General features: G+C 36.7%; 1 protein-coding gene across 5 annotated transcripts in view; it reads right to left on the reverse strand.

The window, feature by feature from the left end:
* si:ch1073-416j23.1 (rac GTPase-activating protein 1) overlaps positions 1-27,404 on the reverse strand; it is a 118,269-nt gene that overhangs the window by 38,658 nt on the left and 52,207 nt on the right. For 4 of the 5 annotated variants that reach the window (XM_039757393.1, XM_039757394.1, XM_039757391.1 and 1 more), the window contains 7 exons: positions 24,887-24,940; positions 24,196-24,297; positions 18,187-18,319; positions 11,332-11,477; positions 3,772-3,936; positions 3,571-3,666; positions 3,279-3,474 (listed from right to left, as the gene is read on the reverse strand). In XM_039757393.1, the coding sequence (XP_039613327.1) occupies positions 3,279-3,474; positions 3,571-3,666; positions 3,772-3,936; positions 11,332-11,477; positions 18,187-18,319; positions 24,196-24,297; positions 24,887-24,940 (892 nt within the window). The remainder of the gene's footprint in view (positions 1-3,278; positions 3,475-3,570; positions 3,667-3,771; positions 3,937-11,331; positions 11,478-18,186; positions 18,320-24,195; positions 24,298-24,886; positions 24,941-27,404) is intronic. The other variant, XM_039757395.1, reaches the window with a different exon arrangement.

The raw sequence follows: 27,404 nt of genomic DNA on the forward strand, positions 1-27,404 counted from the left end.
ATAGCTTTGAGCCTGCTGTTGCCCCGGTAACAGATAAACAGTCTAACATAGATGGGGAGATCGCATTTTGGGACGCTCTTCGGCGTGCTGTCTATTTGGGGGAGGCAAAAGAGAATTTAGAAACCTCACAATTTCTTGAATGAGTGCCGCATTAATAGGAATGTTTCTTGAACAAGCATCACTGAACCACATGAAAACTGCTTTTTCGACGTCTTCAAATGCAGCAGTTCACATACGTTTGCAACCCAAGATTTTTCTTCTTCCCCTCGGTCTTTCAAGAAATTCTGAATTCACTGGTAACTTTTTTCTTTTTGCCGCAATCAAGTTTTTTTTTTTCTTCTAATATGCACTGTTATCGTTTATTCATGTCTGTCGTTTCTATAGGAGGGTGACAATGAGTTAAATTCCAATGGAGGTTTTCAAATGTTGACGAGCAATAAGCAAAAGGTATCACTGAAAACAGGAAACAAAAAAGGCCAAACAGTACGAGGAACGTTCGAAGGAAAAAAAAAAAAAAAAGTGTTTGTTTGGTGATCGTTGTGCACAACTGAGCTGCAGCCACAGAACTAACTGCTCTGTGGATGATTCATTCAGACATTTCAAGGACTTTTGGGCACTTCGTTGTAATGAAAGTATATGCTGAATGTACTTCATAGTAATGAGATTTCTATAGACTCGTGTCATATGGGTAAGTGGTTGGGACCATAATGCTTTGTTGTAATGAAAATTTTGTTGTAAAGATATTCGTTGTAACGGAATTTTACCTTGCGTATGTATGTCTCACTTAGGTTTCAGGAGAATGCTCAAAAGAGAAAGTACTGGCTTATTCATCTAAAAATGTAGCAATTTTTTTTAGCTAAAAAGTACACTATTTACATAAATTCTATATAATAAACAGATGCCATTGGGGTTCAAAAAAATTTGCCACTGCTGGTGGTAAGGCAGATTGCAAATAAAACGGGTAAAAAGAATTTAAATAATCTTGTATCCAATTTAAAAAAGCGCTAACACAAATGATTTTTCATAATTATCTAAAAATGTTCAACTGAGGTATTTCAAAAGTACACAAAGTTAAATTACGGATAATATTTACTTTAAGATTAGGGCCATTCATGTTGGGATTCAGATATTTGTGGTTCCTTACACTGTATTTCTCTTTCTTTGTCTTTTAATATTATTTAAAACCTATGCAAGTTTTGCTGATGTATAAACCAAATAAATTTCTCTACATGGGAAAATAAAGGGAATGTTGAGTTGATGTATTCCTGCAATTGAATCATTACTCTAAACTTTGTTTTGGGATGTCCATTAACTACCTTTGCATGTTTTGTAAATTAAATGCCTATGCACTCCTAACAGAAAGTATTCAGACACCTTCACTTTCTGCACACACTTCAGATAGAACCCATTCTTGAGTAAAAGGCATATGGGAACATGTTTAGATTTTGCAAGATGGCATTTAATGGACTTGGGGAGCTTAAGGAAAAAAAGATTCTCTGGTCCGATGAGACAAAAACTGAACTCATTGGACAGAACTCCAAGCTTTGTTTATTAAAGGCCAGACATTACTCATCATCTGATTAATGCCATCTCTACAGTGAAGCATGGTGGCAGAAGAATCATGCTACGGGGGTGCTTCAATTGAAGAGTGTTTTTGTTTTAGAATACTTATGCAAATCTTTGTGGAAACATGTTTTCACTGTGTCATTATGGGATGAATGCAGATTGATTGATTTATCCCATACAACTCCAGGCACATCACACACAGATTAGGAGTTGAGCTAGGAGAACTTTTTGCCCACAAACCGAGCTCCGTAAAGGCGGGGGATGGGACAGCAAGATGCTGATGGTCGAGGTGCTTAGGATTTTAGGTGGGCTGGGATTGCAAACTTTTTTGTAGGCTTCAGGAATTAATGTTAAGTACTTTTTCCATGGACTCAGGAAAAAAATACTCAGAATTACAGAAAATACTATAGAATGTCCAAGATGGGCTGGAGAGTCATTTAGCCTAGGTCAGCATGTCATGGTTATCATGAGCTACTGGAAACCATAGCCCAAAGGTTTTTCATCGGGATTTCCTTCCTTGGGTTTACACTTCTCTTCTGCAATGTTACTGGACCACAGCTGTTGTATCATTAATTTACAGGATAAATATGTAATGGTTTTAACAACTTTTACATTTTTCTTTAAAATTTTCATAATACATCAATATAAATACTTCTATACTTTAAAACACTAGAATTACCAGAACCGGCCCACCTTAAATCCGTTCGCACCTCTCCACAAGCATCTTTTGTACTCTAAATGTGTCGATAAAGACAAGCTGCAAGCAGCCGGCTATTCTATCCCCCCACCGACTTAGAACGTGCACAAACTTCTCCCAGCTCATGCCTTGATCGATTATCTGGGAGTGAAGTGGAGTTAATTTCTACAGTAATCTGTGTAAACACATTTTAAAAAAAAAACGTTTTTCATATTTTGGTAGTAAATGACAAAATGTAGGCATAAACTATATAATGTATGAAGCCTGAAGTCCAAAGATCAAGTAAACACTTTCACAAAAGGTTCAAGGAAAAGACGACAGCTTCTGTGGCCTAGCAGTAAGATTTGCTGACTTGTAATCAAGAGTCCCCGGTTCGATCCCCACTCACTCCTCACTTGCCATTTTCAGTAGTGAGCTGCTCTTATTGTTATTATACAGTACACATATACACTTGGTTTGTGTCTGCAACACACAATGTACATTTATAGGACTTGTAAAAGTTACTGTACTGTAATTCTAGTGTTTAACTAATTTTAAGAGCATGATTACCCCAGGGACAAAAACTGGTATTACCATAGTTTTCCTAATGTAAACAAATTTTTGCAAAGTTGCATTCAATGTATGATATTGTCTATAATTAATGTATTTTTTAAAGACAATTAGGTGCTTTTAATAGTCAATGCTATGATATCAAGGTAAAACTACATCAGACTAACAGACTACAGATTTTTCAAAATTCAATTTTGAAGGAGAAAAAATAATAAATTTAATAACAGTATAAATTTAAAAATGACAAAAATATTTAAGAAGAAACTATTTAATAAGACATCAGTGGGAAATCTCTATCTTCATTCTGATTACCTATTTATAAACAATTTGCAATGATAGTCTAACGTGAACATTAACATGCTATGGTGGCTCTTCCTGGTGATTGTTAAAATATTTTATTAAATTTAATAAAAATATTTTAACAGTTACAACAAACCAAAGTAACAAAACAAGAAACACCTGTCACCTGCATTGATGAATGTCTTGTGAAGATGGAAGGTAACAATAGGTTCCTTCAATTTTCTCAGAAAATCTTTGAGCAGACCACAGACTACATGAATATCTTCTACTTTGCCTAAAGGAGGTAATCCTTTCCCACGAACATACTTCTCTTTCAGTTCTTTCACTATGCGATCACAGCCAGGTACTCTGTAGATTCCAACCTGCATAAGTATAAAATGAATACATAAGATTTTAATCATGACAAGAAATGCACAAAAGCACTAAAGAGACTGTGGGAAAATGAACTTAATTCATACCTCTTGTAATCCTCTTTTCTCAATTTCATTTACACACTGAACAACTAATGAAGGGATCATTGGGGAAGATTGAGAAACATAATCTGAAAGAGTGCACTACAAAAAAGTAAAAATATTAAGTTACACATTTTAGTAGATTTAAATTCAGATTTTGTATTTACAGCAGATCAAGATCCACCAACACACACAAAGCCCTAATACCTTGCTATTTGGAAGAGCAAATGAAGCACATCCTGGCATGCATTGATGAGGACACTGATCCTTACACTCAGGATGTGCTACCATACGACATTCTCTGCACTTGACAGCCATTTTCCCAAACTTTATCCTCTTTTCACAAGTAATACATGTTTCTGGACGAATAACCTCAATACAAAAAAAGTTTAAGTATTAACCAAAAATTAATTATAATTTCAAATGAAAAGAAAAAAAAAAATTCCAAAACAGCAGTGCTACTTCTATTATTTAATTTTTTTTTTCTTTTTAATACACCAATACTGACAATTACTCAATTACTTTAAAAAAAAAAAAAAACCCACACACACACAAACACAACGCATGTAGGCTTTCATTGTTGGCACTTTTATCTCATTGTGGTGTGTGTTCAGAAATAGATTTGTGCATGCATTGGGAGTGCAATAGTATGACAGATCACATTTGAGTTGTATAACTGTTTAATTTGTAGTGTCATATACTTCTAAGAGAAGATGAAAGGATGGTAAGATTGTTTAATACAGTATACCACACAATCCTGATAAAGGAATGGTGGCTTAGTATTAAATATCCAATTTTAGAGATGCCCATCCTAGTATAGAACTGCTGTATACAGATCTGGGGTGAGGGAAAACCTTGTATACATCCACAATTATACTTATAGGATTTATTTTTTTGCACCACTAGCCAACTGTCGGTAATGGTACTGAATATTCACATACTACAAATGATGGAAAAACAGGAAAAAAAAAAAAAAGCAGAAAACTAAATTTACATGAATCTGAACTTGAGTTATTACTGACTGAAGTGGAGAATTGTAAAAATATTTTTTGCTGGTCTCTCTGCAGGGACTCAAACAGAAATAGTGGGAGCAGCCGATTGGAGAGAGCAATAGCAATGTTCCCTAACTGCTGCCAGTACACAACACGAGAATCGACGCAAGCTGTAAGCACAGAACTGCAAGATATTAATAACTGTCTTCTTGAACTTGTAAAAATATAAAATCGTTTTGATAAGTAAATGTCAATGCTGCAATACTAGTCTCTTTACATTCAATGTACAACATCCAAACATCTTTGAATTGCAATTGTTTTTATGTCCCAAGGCCATACATGTTGCTATGCTATGCTGTTCAGTAGGGCAGGGCGAAATGGCAGAAAAATAAAATCTCAATTATTTTTTTTGAAGATGCTATGCAATTTAAGATTTATTTAAATATTTTAAAAACAAAATTCTCTTTTTACTAAGAAAAAACTGAAAATACAGCTGCATTCTTTCTAGAAATACAAAAACTTATTTTTATTGTCAAAGATAAATGCTGCAAAATAAAATATCCTCCTGTGCAGACTTTTCTGTACTTTTTTTGTAATTTGTTTTTACGTTTGTAGCCCTCGTTCGTCTTTGTGGCCTCCACATTCCTTAGGGACCTTTCCTTAAATTTTCTGCAGTTTTCTTTATAGCTTTTTCATTTTTTTTTTTGCAGCCATCACTGCTCAAAGCAAAATCCGCCCCCCACCCAAGAGAAAGAAGGAGCTAGCAACTGAAGGTACTCTATAAAAGGAGCAAGAAAATTAGGGTAATCTTTTCCCCGAAATGGATGCTTACTCTAAAATAGTGATTAGATCCTTCCATATTTTAAAGAACAGATCAGATCCTCTAAGTAAGAATTAGATTTTTTTCCAATTTCAAGTAGTATAGAACATCGGTTACACACTGACGTAAGAGTGGTGGGGTGAGATTCTTCCAGTTCAGCAAGTTAAGTCTATGTGCTAATAGTGTAGTAAAGGAAATTAAAAGTTTTGTTTGTCCTTCTCCACTTTAACACTAGAATTACCAGAGCCTACGAAAAAACTCTTAGATCAGTCCCACCTTAAATCGCTTTGCACCTCTCCGTCAGCATCTTTTGGGCTTTAAATGTGTTGAAAAGCTCAAGTCTGTTTACCTGCGTGTCAGTTGCTTAGTTGAGGTCAGTTGCCGTTTTCATGTTTTAGTAATAATTGACAAAATGTAGACATGAAACGTATAATGTGTAGGGCTCACTATTTACCGCAGCATTTAAACGCCACGCCGCGGAATTAACCCAACTGCCGCAGAAAATACCAAATCTAAATGAAATTTCATCATATTAATATTAGTATGATTAGTATTGATTACTTCTTTAAGTTCTATCTTTAGCTATCTCATTACGTCATTAGCCCTTCTGTTGGAAGAGTAAACATTAATTTAAGTCGATTTACAGCATTGGTGGTACTTGTAGCAATTTTTAAAATCGATTAATTGGCTGTGGTAACAATTTGACCTATCGTGTACTTTACAATCAATTAGGCTTATTAAATTTAGTAAAATTAAATCTTTGAGTATGGCTAATAACAACAACAAGCAACTCAATATAACTGCAGTGAACACTGGACCGGAACAGCGAACTAAAAGTATTTGGACAGGATAAATTCTATGCCGAAGGTGGTTTACTGTGGTGCAAGACTTGTAATGAACCGGTCGATCACGTTAGACGCCAGACTATAACTATAACTTGAGCCCACGTCCTGTCAGTAGTTGAAGAGTTTCGTGAAGCACTACGACTTTGTGATATGCTGGCTGCTTCTGTCAAGGTCATATTCTCCAAAGCATTAGGACGTCGTGCTAGATATCTTCATCATCTGCGACAAATGAAAGCTGAAAAGGCAGTCATGTCGCCAACTCCAGTCATCACAAGATGGAACTCTTGGGTCGAGGCTGTGCTGTATCACACGGAGTATCTAGATTATTACTGTATATCTTGTTCGTTGCTACTGAAATCGAACACAGTGGAGCTACAGTCCAGTTAAAGAAGCTGTCGGCGTTGCTGCAAAGTACTGATAAACTTAATGAGCGGAGAGCTAAACTTGAATTTGTATCTGTTCACTGCCAGCCAATTATGAACACTGACTTCTTTTGAGGCACAGCCATTCATGGCTGTCGATGTCTATAACAAAATGTCTGACTTACTGTCTTGCCTGAAATCGTCCAGATTTTCAATTGCAACCAGCAGCTGTGAAGATGCAAAGCACCATGCTGCTGCTAAACTTGATTTTGTGGGAACCAAAACAGCCGGCAATAGACCTATTCAGATCTGTGAGAATATTTGATCCACAACAGCTACCACTCTTATCGAAGAATATTGCTGATCATGCACAATCAGTGCCAACAATGATAGCTGCAGCAGATGAATGGCAAGCTTATCTGGACATAGCATCTCGTGAAGTAATTCCAGCTGATATCACTGCTTTTTGGCGTGCCTTAGAGGACAGACTGCCTCGGTAAGCAGCTCTTGCTAAAGTTTACATTGCGTTGCCGATCTCTTCTGTTGATGTGGAATGTTCGTTCTCAAAATATGGATCGGTGTCACCAGTGTGATATTCTCTGTCACAGGAAACCTACGAGCTTACAGTGCCGTTTCTTCAACAATAAACAATAACTTTAGAAACATTATTCGATAGTTTGTTGAGAATAACATTATGCCTAAAGCAAATCTGTGGATTAAAATGTACGGATGTGAACGGTTTGATATACCTATTTCATTAGTATTACGAATTATGATTGATTATTAAGGATTAAGAATAAGAAAAATTGCATTTATTTTGCTTGGGTTACGAATTAGTCTTATGGAGTCCTGATACTGCATTTGAATTTAAAAAAACATGCCGTGGAATTTACGATTTCTTGCCGCGGTAAATCATTGGCCCTAATGTGTGAAGCCTGAATTCCAAATATCAGAGAAACACTTTCACAAAAGTACAACTATAACAGAACAAAATGTGCTTCCCCCCAAGACTATAACCGAAGAAAAAGAAATCAGGTTAGTGTTGCGTGTTGTCTTGACTTCTCGGGTAGTATGCTGGTTAGAGCTGCTGACTCCAATTCAGAAGGTTGAGGGTTAAAACTGAAAATTAAACTGAATAAAAAAAATTCACATCCACAAGTCATTCTCAGTCACGCACAACACTCGCATCCATGTCCAGTTTTCCCAGTCTCATTCACGCACAAGATCTGACATGTTTTGTTACACCCCATCTTTAATTGAAAACCAAGTTAGTACCACGTCTTTATTTGAAAACGGCGTCAGATCGAAAAGGGGGAGTAGGGGGTTTGTGTCTGGAAGCGTGAACGTGAATCAGACAGTAAAACTGGGGGGCTGCACTAAATAAGCTCCAGTTTTAATCTCTCAATGACGATCACATTCCAACCACCCCCTCGCCTGATCTGACTCTAAGTAACAGCACCAGCGTAAATTCACACCCAATCTGACGCTGTTTGTTTGCAAATAATATTGCATTAGTGCGAGGTTTTCTGATTAATATTATACCCAATCTCCCATATATTTGTCTTTTTTTTTCTCTGGGCGGTTTCGACATCGTGCACCAGAAGGCGTGAGCTCATTCAGTGCAGCAGGAACACTCAATAAAACTGAATAAAAGCAAATAGTGACGGTGAGATACGAAGGCGGCAGATTCACCAGCGTTTGTGTGTTAGCTTTTATCCCTCCAGATCAGAGAATGTCCAGTTCAATCTGGCTCTTACATACAAAGGACGGTGCATGTGCCCAAAACATTAACATTTATATGTTACTTGCATAAAAGCCAGACTGAATGTTATTTACCTTTATTTATTTACTTACTTTCTACATTCACAAGTAGAGTGCAGAGCTTCCCATGTACATATACAAAGTACAGCGACGGCAAAAGTGCATATTTGATCCGATGTACTGTAGAACCATCATCATGATTTGAGTTTACCTCTGTTATAGCGCGTCTATGTGAAAACAGCAGTGTCAAATGCTAGGGGGTTAGGAGTTGGGATCGTGAACGCAGCTGAAAGAATAAAATTGAATAAAAAATTTTTTTAAAAAAAGCTAACCTTTACAAGTATCAAAATTACACCGGCTATTACAGACTAGAATCAAATGTATGTTTTTATTCTAAAATAGTAAGAATACAAGCAGCTCACTTCTCAAAACATACTCGTCTGGGATCAAACCCATGAAATTTTGATTACCAGTCAACAGCTGATACTGTTGTGCCACCGAAGCTGTCGTAGCAACTGCGCGTCAATGTCGCACCCTAACGCAGGTTGTTTTTCTGCAGTTATATTTTTGAATTGAAGTGCATTTGTTCTGTTATATTTGTACCTTTTGTGAAAGTGTTTCTCTGATACTTGGAATTCAGGCTTCACACATTATACACTTCATGTCTATATTTTGTCAATTATTACTAAAACATGAAAAACGTTTGTTTTAACGATGTATTTACTGTGCCTAGATCGTTGTAGACACGGAACACATGAAATGCAAGTGTTCCAAATAACGATATAGTATTTATAAAAGGTGTCATTTTGCTTGACGTCTCTCTATACAACTCTAAGCAACCGACACACAGGTAAACAGACTTGAGGTGAGAAAACTGTGCGGGGTGGGGGATGTGATAGCAGGCTGTTTGCTGCTTATCAACACATTTAAAGGACAAAAGACGCTGATGGAGAGGTGCGAAGCGTCTTAAGCTGGAACAGATCTATCAGTTTTTTCGTAGGCTCTGGTAATTCTAGTGTTAAAAACCTGTACGGCAGCTGTCCCTTTTGTCTCACTACCTTGTCTTGCGGGACGTTAAAGTGTCTCTGAGAAAATCATGTCTCGTCTCCTTCCAAGATTTTTTTTTTTTTTTTTAAGAATAGAGCGACATAGGATCATTTTTCATAACTACATTCAGTGGCTTTATTTTTGGTTCCAATTATTTAACTAAAATTGGGATTGTTTCTTAAAGCCAGAAACAGCCAGTTTTTTTGAGTTTTTAAACGTGGACTGATGTTTAGTTTGATAATGTCTTTGTACACTTGATGTACGACACAAAACACTTTCAAAGCGTAATGCACACACAGCACAATCTTTTGGTTGTAAAAGAATCAATATTCATTTGTCCAAGAGTCTTGAAAAGTTCATCATCAAGTTTTTGTCATTTTAGGGTGATATATTACTTAATAACAGGAGGTTTGTTGTAACGTTCCACGGTCTGCACTGAACACATTGTTTCCATTTACATGGGAGTCGCATGTGCAAAACATAGGTCAGGGTGGGAATGGGTGTGCTGTAATTAAAATAATTTTTTTACTATATTTCAATTCATGTGCCGTATGTTGCAGACCCCTGGTCTAATCTGTAGTCAGAAGGACAAGAAATAGAATATTCCATTTCAGCTTGTGGGGGATTATAATAGATAGGCAAACATAACTAAGAAAATCAATCTAACGTCTACTTACTAACAAACCCGTACAGAGGATATCATGAACTGCCTGATTTATCATAGCATGTGCACATTCTAAATTATTCTCAGACTTTTTCTCTCTTGTAACAGAAAGATACTGCTGAAAATGGATACTAAAAATAAAAATTCAAACACTGTTATATCTACACAGTTGAATTGGTGAATTCCAAGATAATGCAGGATTTTGCAATATACTTTCAAAACCTGGTTTGTCAGATAATCCCTCTTTAACACTTGCATCATTACCTTGTTAAAAACTTAATAAAAGTACTATTTAACAGACAAGTCAAACATATTCAAAATTCAAATGTCACAAATACCAGGGGCCTCAAGTATAATGCTGTGCGTAGAATGCACACTAAAACACGGCATAAGGACAAAAACTGAAATGTACGTACATACAAAAAATCCAGATGCATAAAACTGTACGTACGTATGCCAAGTCCTAATCACTTCCCCTGTAGAAATCCCAATTAACGTGAAATTTAACGCATGTGCACGCGCCTACAGTCATACCCCAACTCCTACCAGAATTTCACATATTTTAATATGCAAATCAATATAAATCACCTTCCATTCGGCGTTTTGTTAAAAGACAATGGCAAAAATCACAAGAGAAAAAAAGAAAGAATTTTAATGGCTGAAGTGGAAGCAAGGAAAAATGTACTATTTTTGGCTTAAGCAGTGGTATAAGCAAGAAAAGTAAATTATGGATTGATACAGAGTGATAATTTTTAGCAGCTTCACAGAGGTTATACCAAAACACTATACCTCAACAGTAGGTGGACTATTGCCCAGGTTATGTTCAGAAAGGGCAGGAAATAACCACTTTTAAAAGTGTGTTAGGAGTGAAGTAACTGTAAGACCAACTAGCACTATTACTTTGGCATTGCCTGAAAAAGTATGGCTTAATCCATTACCTTGGGGAGAATATAAAGCGAATCAATAAAACCGCATCCACAATCACATCTAATGAAATAAAAGGAATGATAGACATGATCTCCTTCCCTTTAGCCATAGCACTTGATATTACTCTGTTCCGCTCATCTTACAAATGTTGATTAGGCAGGGGGAAAAAAAACCCACACACCCCCCTTATTTACACACAAGAGAAAAATCAACTTTTACAATGTTAATCTCTTCTCTGCATATTGACCCAAAACATACCCACCACTCTTATAACATGACAGTTTTAAATCCCACTCAATTAAATACTTTGCTCCAGACACAATATATGGCATTATATATTTCCACTTACTGTTTTGGACACAAAAATATGCCTATGTACAGGTGTTTCCTCGGTTGAGAACACCGAACCGCTGGATCGGACTTTAGAAACAGTTTCATTTTCTGCAGATGTCACATTCACCGATTCTTCACTGGCAGTCCACACAGTTGTTTGTTCTAATAAATAAAAAACCAAATCTGAGTACACAGCACAGAATTAAAGAATCCAGAACTAAAATTACAATGGAAGCAATATACTGAATAACTAAAGAATGACTCGATTCAGGTTAACACAGGAGTACTGACAAAGTAGATTGCTTTAAAACCCAAATTTTTAATAAATGAAGATCTAAAGGTATATTTTATGCATGCTATACATTTTGAATGTGTCTTCATTTGCTGGCATCAAACAGAAATAAAGCATCATGTAGAATACAGACCAGCATATTTCAAAATAGTAAACTCACAGCTAAACAGTAAGGCTCAATTAAGGAGAGCAAGAAAATTAACATTAGACTATTTACCTTTTCAAGCTTGTTCGGTTTAACTCTGCAGTAATCACACATTTGTAACTTAATTCCTAAACAATTTTTTGTAATAAAAATATTTACAGAGAAGTTCTCATTTTCCCCCAAAAGGTGGCAATATTGAAATGACAAAAGGACCAAGAATAAATGTGGCAGACAGAAATCTGCTTGAGCCAAAATAGTCAATTCAAAACTACATCTGAAAATAACACAAAAAAGTAAACCGAAATTCTGTACAATATTGATAGTAGGGCATAAAGTGTAGTGAACAAGTTGACTTATCAATTGAATTATCATCGCCAAGTAGTATTTTTAACCAGTGTATTAAAGATAATAATCAACCACATGCAAATCATAGAAGCGGCACATTCTTCAGCTCAGCTATTGCCAAAAATATGGTATTAAAACTAATAGTAGCCATTGAAAAATATTGTTCTATGAATATTGTTCATATTGAGTAAAATGAAAAAGCAAACAAGTAGCAATTTGGAATGTACCGATTGTTATAATTCTTCCTGTTGGCACACACAAAAAAAGTTTTTATCCTTAACACACCGCTCTCCAAACTCTTCCCATGCTACTGAAAGATGTTTTTAGTATCAGTTACTTGAAAGCAATGTCTGTTTCTAACACAAGCTCACAGTTCCTGCCCATGCTCAGGTGAAACTGAAGCAGTTGGCATACGTAATTTAAACAAACATTCAGAGAATAGAATTTTTAATTTTCTCCTTTCTCAGCAATTTAGCACCTTCTGAGAAGTTTTTGGAATACTAAAAACATTTCCATCAGTTTTATGAACCAGTTATCCATTATGGCATCATGTACGGCTGTAATATACTTCAGCAACAGATAGTGGAGAAAACCACCATAAATGGAGAAACAGTTCACTGCAGTCCCTATTCATGTACACTCCAATAACCATAAAATCTGCATCTTTCAGAAGCGAGAGGGAACTGGAGAACACAAAGAGCATCCATGCTGATACAAGGAAAAATGTACAAACTGCACATCCTTAGCAACTAGGCCAAGGTTTTGTTTATTTTTTCATTTTTATGATAATTTTTCATTAATCACCTTTTGAAAAACATCTCTATTTTGGGGTTTGAATTCTAACAGTTTAAATTTCAGGTAGCACTAAACAGTGTTTTGTTAAAAATCCTTTGAATGCAATACTACATCAAGTTTGCGCAGTCCAATGTCATAAGCACCATCTTTATTTGCTCTTTTGAGGTGGCTTGCCATTCCTTTACTTCAGCAATTTTTCAATACCATTTGGAAACCTTTGCTGGATGTAAAATGCACATTTCATTGGGTTTAAATCAGGCTATAGCCTTTATCAAAAACTTCCCATTTTCTTCTTATTAATGAACCCTTCAGGCTGCATATTTTTTTCCTTTTGTTTCTCCAATTCGGTTTCATCACTGGTTATATTCTTCAATGGCTTGTAATAAATACTTTTTTGCAGAGAATCATGGGAAGTGTCTGATTATAGCAGTAAAGTTTGTTTGACAGCAGATGTGTGCTCAATTAGGACTGCACATCATCCAAAACATGCACCTGCACCAGATGCGTACTCGTCTATTTTTCGTATACCGTGTGTACTCAAATTATATATTTTTTAATATACAGTGCTGGTGAACATACTGAATCACATACAGTGCTAAAACGGCAAATATGCACTCAAATGATATATGCACCTTATATAGTCAAATTCCGCATTACCTCTGTTCTGACAGCTACAGCCCAAGTACAATCTTGAATGCATGTAAGCATCAAACAAATAAAACTATTAATGTTTGAAAATGCACCAATAATCTGCCGTGCTGTAAATGTGACACCTTCCAGCACTGCACTCTGCAACTGTGGCTTGCACCTTCTTCAATTCTGTGCTAGGATTTCTTTTTTCCCCCCACCCATGTGGAAACTGGTGCGGCCAGCACACAGATTGCTCCAAGTTGCATATAAGGCATAATGATGCCATTCTCAGTTATTTAAAATACAATTTTATTGAATCTGTGAACCACAACACCTGTGAGGTGAGGAGACTGTGGAAGGGAATTCATATTGCCTATAACATTCCATGTTGTTATACACTAATCAACCACAACTTAAAAAAAACAAAAAAAAACACCAACAGTAAATAATCAAGTAAATGATTACTGCATTACAATGGCAAATATCAAGGAGCATTACATTAGGTGAATAGTCTGTTCTTGACAACGAGGTGTTGGAAGAAGGAAAAATTGGCAAGCGTAAATATTTAAGCAACTTTGACAAGGGCTGAATTGTGACAGCTAGACAGCTGGGTCAGAGAATCTACAAACAATGCAAGTCTTATTGGGTATTCTTGGCATGCAATGGTTAGTACATACCAAAACTGGTCAAGGGAAGGACAAACGGTGAACCGCGGACAGAAGGCTATTCCCATCTGGTCCGTCTCACAGAAGAGCTGCTGTAACAACCCTGTCAGAAGACACAGTGCTGCATATTCATACATTAATCAGAGTGCCCATGCTGCCCCCTGTCCACCACTGAACTCGCCTACAATGGGCATGTGAGCGTTAGAAATCGACCATGGAACAATGGAGGAAGCTGGCCTGGTTTGATGAATCATGTTTACTTTTAGACAACGTGGACAGCCAGGTGCATGTGCCACATTTACCTGGAGAAGAGAGGATAGCAGGATGTAGGCAAGACAGCAGAGGCAGTGTGATATTCAGGGAAATGTTCTATATGGAAACACTGAGGTCTTCATTTCATGTGGATGCTACTTTGACATGCACCGCAGATCTAAAAATTGTTGCAGACCACGTAACCCCTTCATGGCAATAGTATAACCTGATGGCACTGGCCTCTACAAGCAGAATAATGCACCCTGCCACACTACACAAACTCTTCAGGAATGTTTTGTTCAACATGACAGACTTCAAGGTGTTGACTTGGCCTCCAAATCCCCCAAACCTCAATCCAAATAGGCATCTGTGGGACATGCTGGGAAAACACATCTCAACCACAGAGACCCCACCTCGAAATTACAGGACTTGAAAAAAGATCTGCCACTAATATTTTGGTGTCAGATACCACAGAACATCATCAGGAAGTCTTCTGTTGTCCATGCCTTGACAGGTCAGAGCTGTTTTGGCAGCAAGAGGGGAACCTACACAATATTACGCAGGTGGTTTTAATGTTGTGGTTCATCAATGCTATATAAAATGCAATGTGACAGTCAGGGTTAGCTCCCCAGTACTTGGAAGCTTCTGGGAACCACCTGAACCTGGAATTGCCAATAATGACCTGAGGATCAGCCAGGTAAATGAGGATACACACACATAATCAGCAAGATTAGATGCAAGTGCGAGAGTGGTTTTATTATTAAAAAAAAAAAAAAAAGTGTTCAAATGTGCAGTGCCCTTCATAAACAATATAATACAGTAATCCATAAAATTAGATACCCATGAGTTAAAATCCAATAAATAAATAAATAAAACCAGAATAAAACAACACAGTTATTGGACCCTTACTCTTCTTTCACCTGAGCCCAGAGCAATTTCCACTCTCCGTCTTCCCGACTCGCCCTGCTTAGGGTCTTGAAGCCAGCGGAGACACCAGCAACTGCAGCCCTTACTTCTGGCTCCTGTCTTGGCTGCCTCCTTCAGCGATCTGCTGGACAGCTCACAGCCAGCAGTCCTTCTGTCTTTCACCACGCTCTCCTAGCGTCTTTGGGATCCCTAGAAAAGACACCTCCACCTTCAAATCCACTCCTCCATTAACTCAGTGGGGAACAATCCACCTCAGGAGCAAATGATCACTCACTCCTCCACAGGACTATTAAGTGCTCTGGTTCTTCTCCCTCAAACTAGCGCTGGCACCCAATTCTGTGCTCTCACTCAGTTTTGTTTGTTTGTTCCTGTTACTGAGCAGGCTCTCTTATGCACCGATTGGGTTATAGGTGCTATAATCAGCTGCTCCAAGGTGTGAATGAAACACTTAACTGATCCGCCACGTGTGTGAATGTACGGTCAGCCAAGTGTCCCGATCAAAATTGGGGGGCCGTGTGCACTTTCCCACATGTACCTGCACCTGCCTGAAACCTGCATGCTCCAGGGCTCCAAATTATTTATTTAACACTAGAATTACCAAAGCCTACGAAAAAGCTCGTAATTCCGGCCCACCTTAAATCCCTTCGCACTTCTCTGTCAGAGTCTTTTTTCTTGTAAATGTGTCGATAAGCACAAGCAGTCTGCTATATCATCCCCACAATCGAAAGGGCAAGAAGTTCTCCCAGTTCAAACCTTGATTATCGGAGTGAAGTACTGGAGTTTTAGAGGGGAAATAATAGATTATTTGGAACACATGTATTTCATGTGTGTTTTATGTCTGCAACAATCTATGTAAACACATTGTTAAAGCAGAAACATCTTTCATGTTTTAGTGATAATTGACAAAATGTCAACAAATTGTATAATGCGTGAAGGCTGAAGTCTAAATAACACTTTCACAAAAAGTGCAAGTATAATATGACAGCTTCCGTGGTGCAGTGGTAAGAACTGCTTACTTGTAATCCGCAAATAAAATTCCTGTTTGTTTAGGGTCAGATCACTAATTGAAAAGCCTGATGGAAAACCATGCACAGCAGTTCACAAGCAAAAACCACCACAAACACACACACACACACACACACACGCAAAGCATAAAAGGCCACAAGTGGAAAATTACACACCATAAGTCTCACTTATAAAACTTTGCTTAAATTAGTGTAAGAAATTAATCATATGGGGGGAAACAAGAAAATGCATATGCATATTTCTATGCAAATTTACCTTTAAAAATCCTATAAATCCTAACTACCTTGTAAATGTGTATACATGAACACACCTTAAACTCAAATCGCAGATGACTTGAATGTTAATGGACTGTCACTGCTTACGGTTAACAAAAGCAGCTTCATTCTCAATAGGTGTCCTTATTGCAATACAAGTGTAGTAAATTGCTACAATTATATTTAAAAATAAATTAAGACACTGCTGCAAATTACCTTTTAATGTTGTCGTCTTTATGTTGGCAAAAACATGTTATGATTTACGTATCCGATTTATGTACGTACTTCCACACCATACAAAAAACAAATGCAGCACCTAGTTGATCGATTAATGGCTTCCAGCACAGCTGGAATGATGGAGTGAAGGTTTTCCGAGATATTCCTGACATGTTGGCATTTTTCCTGACAAGTGACAACAGGTAGCCGATATAAACTAGTTGAAAAAAACAAAGTTCTTTAGTGCAAATATGCAGCCCTCTTAAAAGGGACCTACAATAAAGTCTGTACATATTTTCATAATTTTCAAGGTTTAGTATATTTCTCACATCAACACACATTATGACAATGGTTTGGTGATAGGAATTATTACATACATGAATTGTCATTTAGGTGGTTAGGATGCATTTCTCTACTAGATCACATGTTCCAAAGATATCTCATTATTTGTATGAAAATATTCTAAAACCCAAATACACCCTAAATCTAATTACTTCTGTTCTGAAAGGCTTGAGGGACACTCAAACAGTAATACTACTACTACATTTTATTTATATAGATACTTTTCCCATGCTCATGGCACATCACATAATTTCAGATCGAACAACAGGGAAAAAGCAGAAAAGATAAAATGCACAACACTGGATACTAAATACCTGCGTAAAACACTGCATAAAGAACTACAAGAGGAACAAACGCTTTGAATTAGAATAACAGAGAATAAAATACAAAAATACAAATACTACAAGAAAACCTCAAATCATTTCTGATACAAAAGCAAATCACCCTGGGCCCTAGACATTTCTTTAAAATATTTCACAGTGGTGTGGACAACTAATAGCTAAAACAGTACCTAGTTATATCCAGAAGTTAGAGGCTCACAAAATATCTAAGAGAGTATGAGGTTACTACATTGCAAGGGTGGGAGTTTCAGGACCATGCAATAAATAAAACCTACATCTTTACAAAAATGTAAACATACCTTTCTAATAACCCTGGATTGAACTTGGATTCAGCTGAGGAGCACTCAAAACAACTACTTTCATTTACTTTTTATTTTATACCCAGTTTTATTTAAATGTATTGTGCATTTTTACCAGATTTTCTCAAAAGAATGTCCGATATTTATATCATTGCACAAGTGATACTAAATGGATTTACAAATAATTTCAGAGTAAAGCCAGGAATGACAGCAAATAAAATTCCTTCCATGAATTTTATAAATGTCTTTTTGATGACCAGGATAACACAGAACCAGAGTATCACTCACAAAGTAAACTTATTATCACAACAGAGAAATTCTTCAATATAACAGAAAAGCAACCTGTAATTGTGGAAAGTTGTCTGCTCCTGAATGATTTTCTCTTGGGCCCAGTTTCAAAGGCTGATACTTCTTTACTTAAGCCACTGTTTTCTGGCATGTTCACCATAGTTCTGCTAACTATGCATTCCTTTATCTGAAAGGCATATACAATACAGTAAACATAAAAATGTGGTCTCAATAGAGCTTTGAAATTTCTTAATGTCACTTCTTATTTAATGAGTACGGATATCTCACAATTTTAAAATGTAGCTTAAATATAGCACATCCCAAAGTACTATCCTTCGCAACATTTATTTTTGCCAAGAAGAAAATATTCCACAACTAAACAAAAATCATTAATTTCAATTTGTAAACAGCTAAAATGAATGGCTACTCCACATTTTTCTAGTTGTTCAATTCTTATAAAAAAAAAAAAAATAAAATAAAAAGAAAAAATTTATGTGCCCCACAGGTTACCAAATTCAAAAATTAATTTTTTTTTTTTTAAAAAATCAATCACGCACACACTGCATATGTATAGACACAGCAGTACAGCAGTGTTTCCACATGAACACTGTGGAAGCAGAAACCAACCAAAACAAGGCAGACAACACAAAGTTGATAAATTATATTTTCCATGACATTTGACAAGTACAGCTTAAAGCACAAAACCTGCGAGATGATAATGCCATATAATAAATGATTTTTGCTACAATTACAGATAGAATCTTGGTCTTGAATATGAAATAGTAGGGTGGTTATTTTGATTTTGGAAAATATGCACAAGAAATCAAACACTATTGTCTGTTCACCTTCATGGCAGACTAGACTGTGAACACAAATGTCCTCTACAGGAAGGTACAGAGCAGGCGGTTTTTCCTCAGAAGAATCTTATCACTCAGCATATGTAGTGAAATGTTATCTTTGTTCTATCAATCAGTTGTTGACAGTGACCTCTTTGCTGACATGTGTTGGGGAGGCAGTATGATAGATAAGAACAAGAAGAGTCTGGACAAGCTGGTTAAGAAATCTGGCTCAGTGCTAGGCAGAACTGTGGACTCAGTTGGAACAGTGGTGGAAAGGTGTATGGGGAAGAAGGTATAGGACATCCTTGACAACAGCAGTCACCCTCTCCATAACATTTTGGCAGGTCTGAGAAGCAAACATAGCAGTTGTCTTCTCTCACTGTGCTGTAGAACAGAACACTTCAGAAGATAATGTGTTCCTACTGCTGAGAGATATTATAATTCTGTTCTCAACACAAGTGAATCAGGACCTGGTCATCACTATACCTTCGGACATTAACTACTGACTATTTTACTTCTTACTATTTATCTATCTTTTGCTCTCCTTGCTTTTTTTATATAAATACTTTGTAGCAATTTTTACTGATGTACTTGAGCTACTGGACACCCGAATTTCCTTGAAATTATGAATAAAGTGTTTTGTCTATATTTTTTTATATTCCTGCCTAAACAGCACTTTAAAAGAGCTTACATACTCACTAAAGGGAAACAAATGCTGACTTACACACTGTATGTAATGCAGCACTAAACACATTTTAGGCAAATATTTATTGAATTTAGTTTAAGTTTATGTAATAAAACAAGGCTTAGATCTGTACTGTTCAGCCAAAAGGTAGTGAAATAAAATGTCAAGAAAATATTCACTATGTTTTAATTCCAGCTAAAATGAGATACACTGATATACTGTAGATATACAGTAGATGTATATAAATGTTTCCATTTCCTTAAGCAAAGAAACTACATCTAAGAGGAGCAGGGAAACATTCCATTAACACTGACATACTGTACTTAATATTGCAGTCATCTAGGTTTTCCATATTGGTTATTAATACTGTCCAATGCTGAATTGTATTAAAATATTGAAATACTTTATTAATTTTTCGAAGGGGGTGATTCTTTTCTATAGCCAATGTACATACCAGGCTAAATCTGTGGAACATTTTAGGAAACTCCTACAAACCCCCTTTGTTAATTTAGCTTTTTCTTAGCTACATTTTAGATGTACTCCTGATAGACTACACATATTGGCTATTACTACTGTCCAACACTGAATTGTATTAATAATTAATCAGAAGTTAATTTATATAATTAATTATTAGTAGTAGAGGTATTAAATATATAGAACACTTGTGCGCAAACCAAAGAAAGGAGATGTAAGCCAGATTAATGAGCAAGTAATGATCTCATTAGTCATAACATACCAAAATAGGATGTTCACCTTCTCAAAGAATAGAATCATAGTCCCAGACAGTAGCATTTTTCAGTACTCAAACTCACTTACCTTGTGGGCAAATGCTGAAGTTTTGTATTATATTACTGTAAATATTCCAAAACATACACACATTTTTTGGGGAGCTGCAATTTTTACTAATTTCTACTTTTCTCTGCTCTTTTCCTATTTCCTGTGGTGGAGTTTCATACAACCTGTGATGTTTGAATTTAGACAAGTATCCCAGCTGTCCACAGGACCCACTGCGTTAATTCCTCTGTGACAAAGCCTGGAAACAATGAGGAGTGACTTAAGAACATTTATGTCAAGCAGAATGCTCAGTAGGGGCTGGGTGGTCTTTTGGCATTGGAACTGCAGATTGTGTCATTTCTCTCCAGCTCAACTTGAATTTTTTTTTTTCTGTCCTTCCGGTCCTCTATGGACTCTACTTTTCTACTAATTAGATATATCTGTGATATTTAATCTCATATTGGTTTGTTTTTTTATTACTTATCCTTTATTATTCTTACCTAATTTAAATGTTTTTCTTTTCATCTTGTAATATACTTTGAGCTGCATCATGTGCATAAAAATGTGCTACAGAAATAAATGTATAAAGTTATAAAGACAACCCTGGCACTTGTGAATCATACAACTGCTGACCTGCTTTATACTTGAACAACCACCTCCATAACCTTCCACTCTACAAAACTCTGCACATTCTGACAGCAGCTGGTGAAGAAATCAGCTTAAGTACAGAGAGTGCTTCATTTAAGAAAGAGGCACAGAAAAACAGGAATATGTCAGCTAGGGTTGCCAACCTGTTTTATGGAAAAAGTTCTGTATTTGAAACTGATGTGTTTCGTTTCTTAAGAAATCAGTACACAACACTATTTATTCTAGATTTTATACATGATTCTAATAGTATTAAAATAATCTGTAATACCCTTGTACAATCAATAGTTTTCTTGATAAAACATGTATGTTTGCTAAATAAACAAATCAAGGAACAATATAAGCACTCTCTCCTCCACTCTGGTTCATATGTATGTTTGTTGCCAGATATTTAGACGCCATTTGCTTAAGCCAGTTGGTACTAGTGTGGGAGAGAACAGCTTGGTACCTACAAGGCACACTTTAAAGTGTGCTGGGGCGCATTTTCTGTTGCATATGGCAGTGTATGTGATGTCAAGCAGCTTGTGGCTGGAAAAAGGCACACTAACATGAGAGAGCACCCAGTATGCTGTAAAATTCCTAGTGCCTCACATATCACCTGACGCAGATATTGTAATGATGCATTGTTGAGATTTTAAATATGGTAATTTGATTAATAAATATATAGAATATAGTAGTATTCACGTCTGAAATTATAAAATATAATTCGGTCAGATCTACATACTGTATACCCAAAATCCTAGTGAACATAGAGCCCATGTAATAAACATAGCCAATAGGAGAAATATCCATTTCATTTCTAATAAAGTTTCATAACAAAATAGTATTCTACTACTCATGATCTTTAATATATAGTGGATATAAAAATCCTTTCAGTGATGAGATCCAGTTCATGTTTTAAAAGCCCTTTGCAGACCATAGCATTTGGAGTATGTTGCAACCAAGAGGATATCAGAATAATCCTATAGGAACAGCCAAACTTTAATGGGAGCTCTATCTGAGACACTTTAATTGATATCAAGTGTACGCCAAGTACTATTTAAGATGAGACTTATTGGGATTGGTTGATTCTGAATGCAGCCACATCCTTAAACATTAAAGATTGTGCACACTAGTGCAACCTAGTTTTTGTAGGATTTGTTTCCCTTTTTCAACAAAGAGTTTCTGATTTGTTTTGATTTGGAATTAAATTATGACAGGATTTCTCTTGGTTTCATATTTTATCACACAAAACCTGCCATCTTGGCAGGGGTCTATAAACATGTTATATCCACTGTAGGCGAGTGCAGCTGAGATAGCACATCTTTACCACGCAGTGAAGCACAATCTAAGCTTAGAATAGCGTAGATTGTGCCCTGAAACTAAACTGCAAAATTTACTGACTCAAATTCCAGAAACGCCTTAAATATCCACAGAAAAAGAAAAAAGTAAAGACAGATGTTGCTACAGAAATGCTGCGGAATGTACTTGCTGCTACTGAAAATATTGCAGCAATGCTTTAGGGGCTATTTTTTTGCTCTGAGGCTTTTTAGGGGATGTCAAATGCAGTTAATGCATTTAAAACATTATGGAATATCTGTAAACTGCACTTGCTGTTGGCGATACCGTTGCACCAATAATAGTATTGGTTTTTGTGTTGTTAAACTGTTTCCATAAATGTTGGGAATAAATACTGCACAATCAATACTTTTTGGAAAACACAATTGGGAGTTGCAGATTTGATTATAAATAAATACTTCAATCCCCAAACGCCTGTTCCATGCACCACCCTCCACAAATTTCCAACCCCCCGCAGTCAACCAAGGACATTTCTTATTTTTGTTTTGGAAAGTTGGCAACCCTAGTCACAACTGATGTAGCCAGACAATCCCCCACACAGCCTTCTCTGTTAAAGAGTAAAGAGGTTTATTTCCATGAACCTGTCTGAGTAGGGGACATGCCTTCTGTTTGGAGATTCAATTACTTGCTCTTTTTGCATAGCTTCTAGTGCTGTCTTGTCTTATACAATACGGTGACCAGAACAGCACAGAGTACTCCAGATAATGTCTGACAAAATAATTACTAAGCCTGCATGTAATGTCCACTGACCAGTTTTTGTAATGTAACCTAAATAGTTGATTCATTATTTTAATTGCTTTGGAAAACTGCCTAGACAATGCGGTGTTAGCACAGACCCCTCAATTCTTTTTATCATAATGTAATCTTGTTTGTTTTGTAAAGTGCTTTCCGATAGTGTTTGCCGTCAAATCCACTATGAAAACTAAGCATTTACTGATGAATGACTACAAAATTTTCCTAGCATTTAGTATGACCAGTATTGGAAAGTGTTTTATACAGTACACAAGTTCTTAAAAATCTAATATTTCCAAGACTTTTTGGTGTTATGAAGACTTGTACCAATGATTCCGCAGATTGGAGTACCCCCACTTTATTATCAGATAAAAATTGATGCACTTATAAAATTCCAGAGCATTGGATTAGTTGAAGAAATCACTGTAAAGAAACGTTTTGAGGTTTTATATGATACATACATTTTTGATTTGGAGGCAGGTTGATACTTTATTTCTGAAGAAATTTTCATATTTCTAGTAAAAATCACAATTGCTAGGTCTCTACAGATATGCTTTGCTAGTCATACACAGTATAAAGTGGGTAAAAATACTAGAAAACTGCCCCACATGTGGTAACTGGGAGAGGAGTTAAGAATATTTTGTAGTAAGCAAGTCTTTGCTTGCCATATTCCTTCAGAAGACATCAGTAAAGTAGTCAAGGACAAAGAAACTGAAAGGAAATTAAAAAAAGGCAATTTTTAAAAGACTCTCTCTAGTTTATAGTCATGAACTGGCTGCACCTTATTATGACACTTTTTTGGTAAATAGGGAAAACAAGACTGCACACCTTAGCCAAAATTAATATGTAAACAAAACTGCAAAATACCTGTAGCATCTCTCAAGGACAACTTCTGCTGCATTAAATTAGATGCAAATATCCTTTTTCTCTACATAATGCATCCTTCTTTGTTAAATTATAAATTATTTCTTACTATGCAGCATACAAAAAAAAGAAAAAAAACCAAACCTACTTTGCTTGCCTCCAGCAAAAAACATTCAAAATACTTACATTTTCAGTAGTCGTGGCAACAAACAAATCTCCTGAACAACCACTGGGCCGGCAGCGCTTTGGTTGTACTGGAAGGCCAGCAGCAGGAGCGAATGATGTACGCTGGAAAATAAATATACTTTATAAATTTTAGAATATAAATTAAAAAAAGAATTCAATAGAAATATAGGATTCTCTATCTGAATATTTAGTTGTACAAGTATCAACAAATTGGTTAATAAAGTTAATAGCTTTAAAAACAGTGCAGCACAAACTAGGAGAAGAAAGAATATGCCAAGACTGTTTTGCCTGGAATCCATACAATGGTTAGATTTTAATAAATTCTATACTTATCTACCTAAACACAATCATGACTATCCAAGATGTTAAGATGCAAAGATAATTTTCTAAATGAACTTTGGGCTACCCTATTATAAGCCCAAAACCATTAACATTTATTATTGCATTAACAATTGCAACAATTAAGGCAAAAAGAGCCATTTATTTTGACAGGACAATTCAAAACTTTAAAAAGTTGCGTTAACAGATCCAATCACTAGAACCTCCACAAAAAAATGTTATGCTGGTGTAAGCAAATATATCCTATCACTATCTGAAAACAATGTAAGAGAAATTAACACTTATACAGGACTGAATCATTTTAATGTTAGGTGCCATGCTTACCCAATAGTTTTGTATATACACTACTTACTCTTCTATCACGTGGCCTTGGTTTTAAATGTTTAATGACAGATGTCTCCAAATCCTATTAAATTATAAAATTAGAATGTTACAACAACTGTGACAACAGGCCATTTAGACAAACAAGTTAACCAATCCTATTTACCTAAACTCTATAAAATAGAGGAGATCTGAAGATCCTCCAAGTCCTACTCTCCGCTGCACTACTTGATAATTTATTCCAAAGACAGTATCAAAACACATTGATTAAAATATCAAGACTGTATTTTGAAGTTGGATACATTTGTTTTGCAACTAAAAACAAAACTTTTCAATAATTAATCAAATAAAAACAAATTTGCCCAATGATCAACAAAATGTATTTCACATTAAATTGTTTTTTTTTTTTTAAAACTAACTTACCTCTTAAAATCAGCAAAATCTCCTCCTTCATAGTGTTTGTAAGAACTCAAAAAAGCATGATCAAGGCAATACTGTGATCCTAATATTGTTCTGTTTAGGGTGCATACATATATGCATACATGCATATACTGTAAATCTTTGCTTTCATGTGGCTGTGACTGTAGAAAGGAACCTTACAAGAATGAGAATACTGTACAGCAGGTGTACCGTTTGCAGATAAGGACGTATTGTACTATAATAAACTGCTCAAAAAAATTAAAGGAACACTTTGAAAACACATCAGATCTCAATGGGGAAAAAGAAATCCTCCTGGATATCTATACTGATATAGACTGGGTAATGTGTTAAGAACGAAAGGATGCCACATCGTTTGATGGAAATGAAAATGATCAACCTACAGAGCCCTGAATTCAAAGACGCCCCAAAAATCAGAGTGAAAAAATTTTGGCAGGCTAGTCCATTTTGCCAAAATTTAATTGCAGCAACTCAAAATTGTACGCAGCACTTTATATGGCCCCTGTGTTCTTGTATACATGCCTGACAACATCGGTGCATGCTTCTAATGAGATGACAGATGGTGTTGTGGGGGATCTCCTCCCAGATCTGGACCAGGGCATCACGGAGCTCCTGGACAGTCTGAGGTGCAACCTGGTGGCATTGGATGGACCAAAACATAATGTCCCAGAGGTGTTCTATTGATTTAGGTCAGGAAAGTGTGGTGGCCAGTCAATGGTATCAATTCCTTCATCCTCCAGGAACTGCCTGCATACTCTCACCACATGAGGCCAGGAATTGTTGTGCACCAGGAGCCACTGTACCAGCAGAGGGTCTGACAATGGGTCCAAGGATTTCATCCTGATACCTAATGGCAGCCAAGGTGCCTATGTCAAGCCTGTAGCGGTCTGAGTGACCCTCCATGGATATGCCTCCCCAGACAATCATTAACCCACCACCAAACTACTCATGCTGAATGATGTTACAGGCAGCATAATGTTCTCCATGGCTTCTCCAGACCCTTTCACTTCTGTCACGTGCTCAGGGTGAACCTGCTCTCATCTGTAAAAAGTACAGGGCACCAGTGGTGCATCTGCCAATTCTGGTATTCTATGGCGAATGCCAATCGAGCTGCATGCTGCTGGGCAGTGAGCTCAGGGCCCATTAGAGGACATGGGGCCCTTGGGTCACCCTCATGAAGTCTTTCTGGTTGTTTGGTCAGAGAGACATTCACACCAGTGGCCTGCTGGAGGTCATTTTGTAGGGCTCTGGCAGTGCTCATCCTGTTCCTCCTTGCCCAAAGGAGCAGATATTGGTCCTGCTGATGGGTTATGGACCTTCTATGGCCCTCTCCAGCTCTCCTAGAGTAACTGCTTGTCTCCTAGAATCTCCTCCATGCCCTTGAGACTGTGCAGGGAGACACAGCAAACCTTCTGGCAATGACACGTATTGATGTGCCATCCTGGAGAAGTTGGACTACCTGTGCAACCTCTGTAGGGTCCAGGTATCGACTCATGCTACCAGTAGTGACACTGACTGTAGCCAAATGCAAAACTAGTGAAGAAACAGTCAGAAAAGATGAGGAGGGAAAAATGTCAGTGGCCTCCACCTCTTAAACCATTCCTGTTTTGGGGGTCATCTCATTGTTGCCCCTCTAGTGCATCTGTTGTTAATTTCATTAACACCACAGCAGCTGAAACTGATTAACAGCCCCCTCTGCTACTTAACTGACCAGATTAATATCCCATAAGTTTCATTGACTTTATGCTATACTCTGATTAAAAAGTGTTCCTTTAATTCTTTTGAGCAGTATAGAAGGGAGCCTATTCCATATATAGCATTGGACACTAGAACCTGGAAATAGCCCACTGAACATAATTGGTAGAAAAGATCCTAATAAATACATAGCATGTGTCCGTGGAAAGTGTAGGTTATAGTCCGTCAGATCTTCCATGAGTTGGGACTCAAAGTCTGTACCCTAAAGTCTTAAAACCCCTCCAAAAGACGACATACAATGATCCAAGACCCCACTGGAGAACTGTAAGACAATTGTACTATTACATTGATTCCATTTGGCCGTTTGCATGTGCATATTACATACAGTAAAACATTATATGAAGGCTGGTTTTTAA

Source organism: Polypterus senegalus, chromosome 6 (genome assembly GCF_016835505.1).
Source record: "Polypterus senegalus isolate Bchr_013 chromosome 6, ASM1683550v1, whole genome shotgun sequence".
Taxonomy (NCBI): domain Eukaryota; kingdom Metazoa; phylum Chordata; class Cladistia; order Polypteriformes; family Polypteridae; genus Polypterus; species Polypterus senegalus.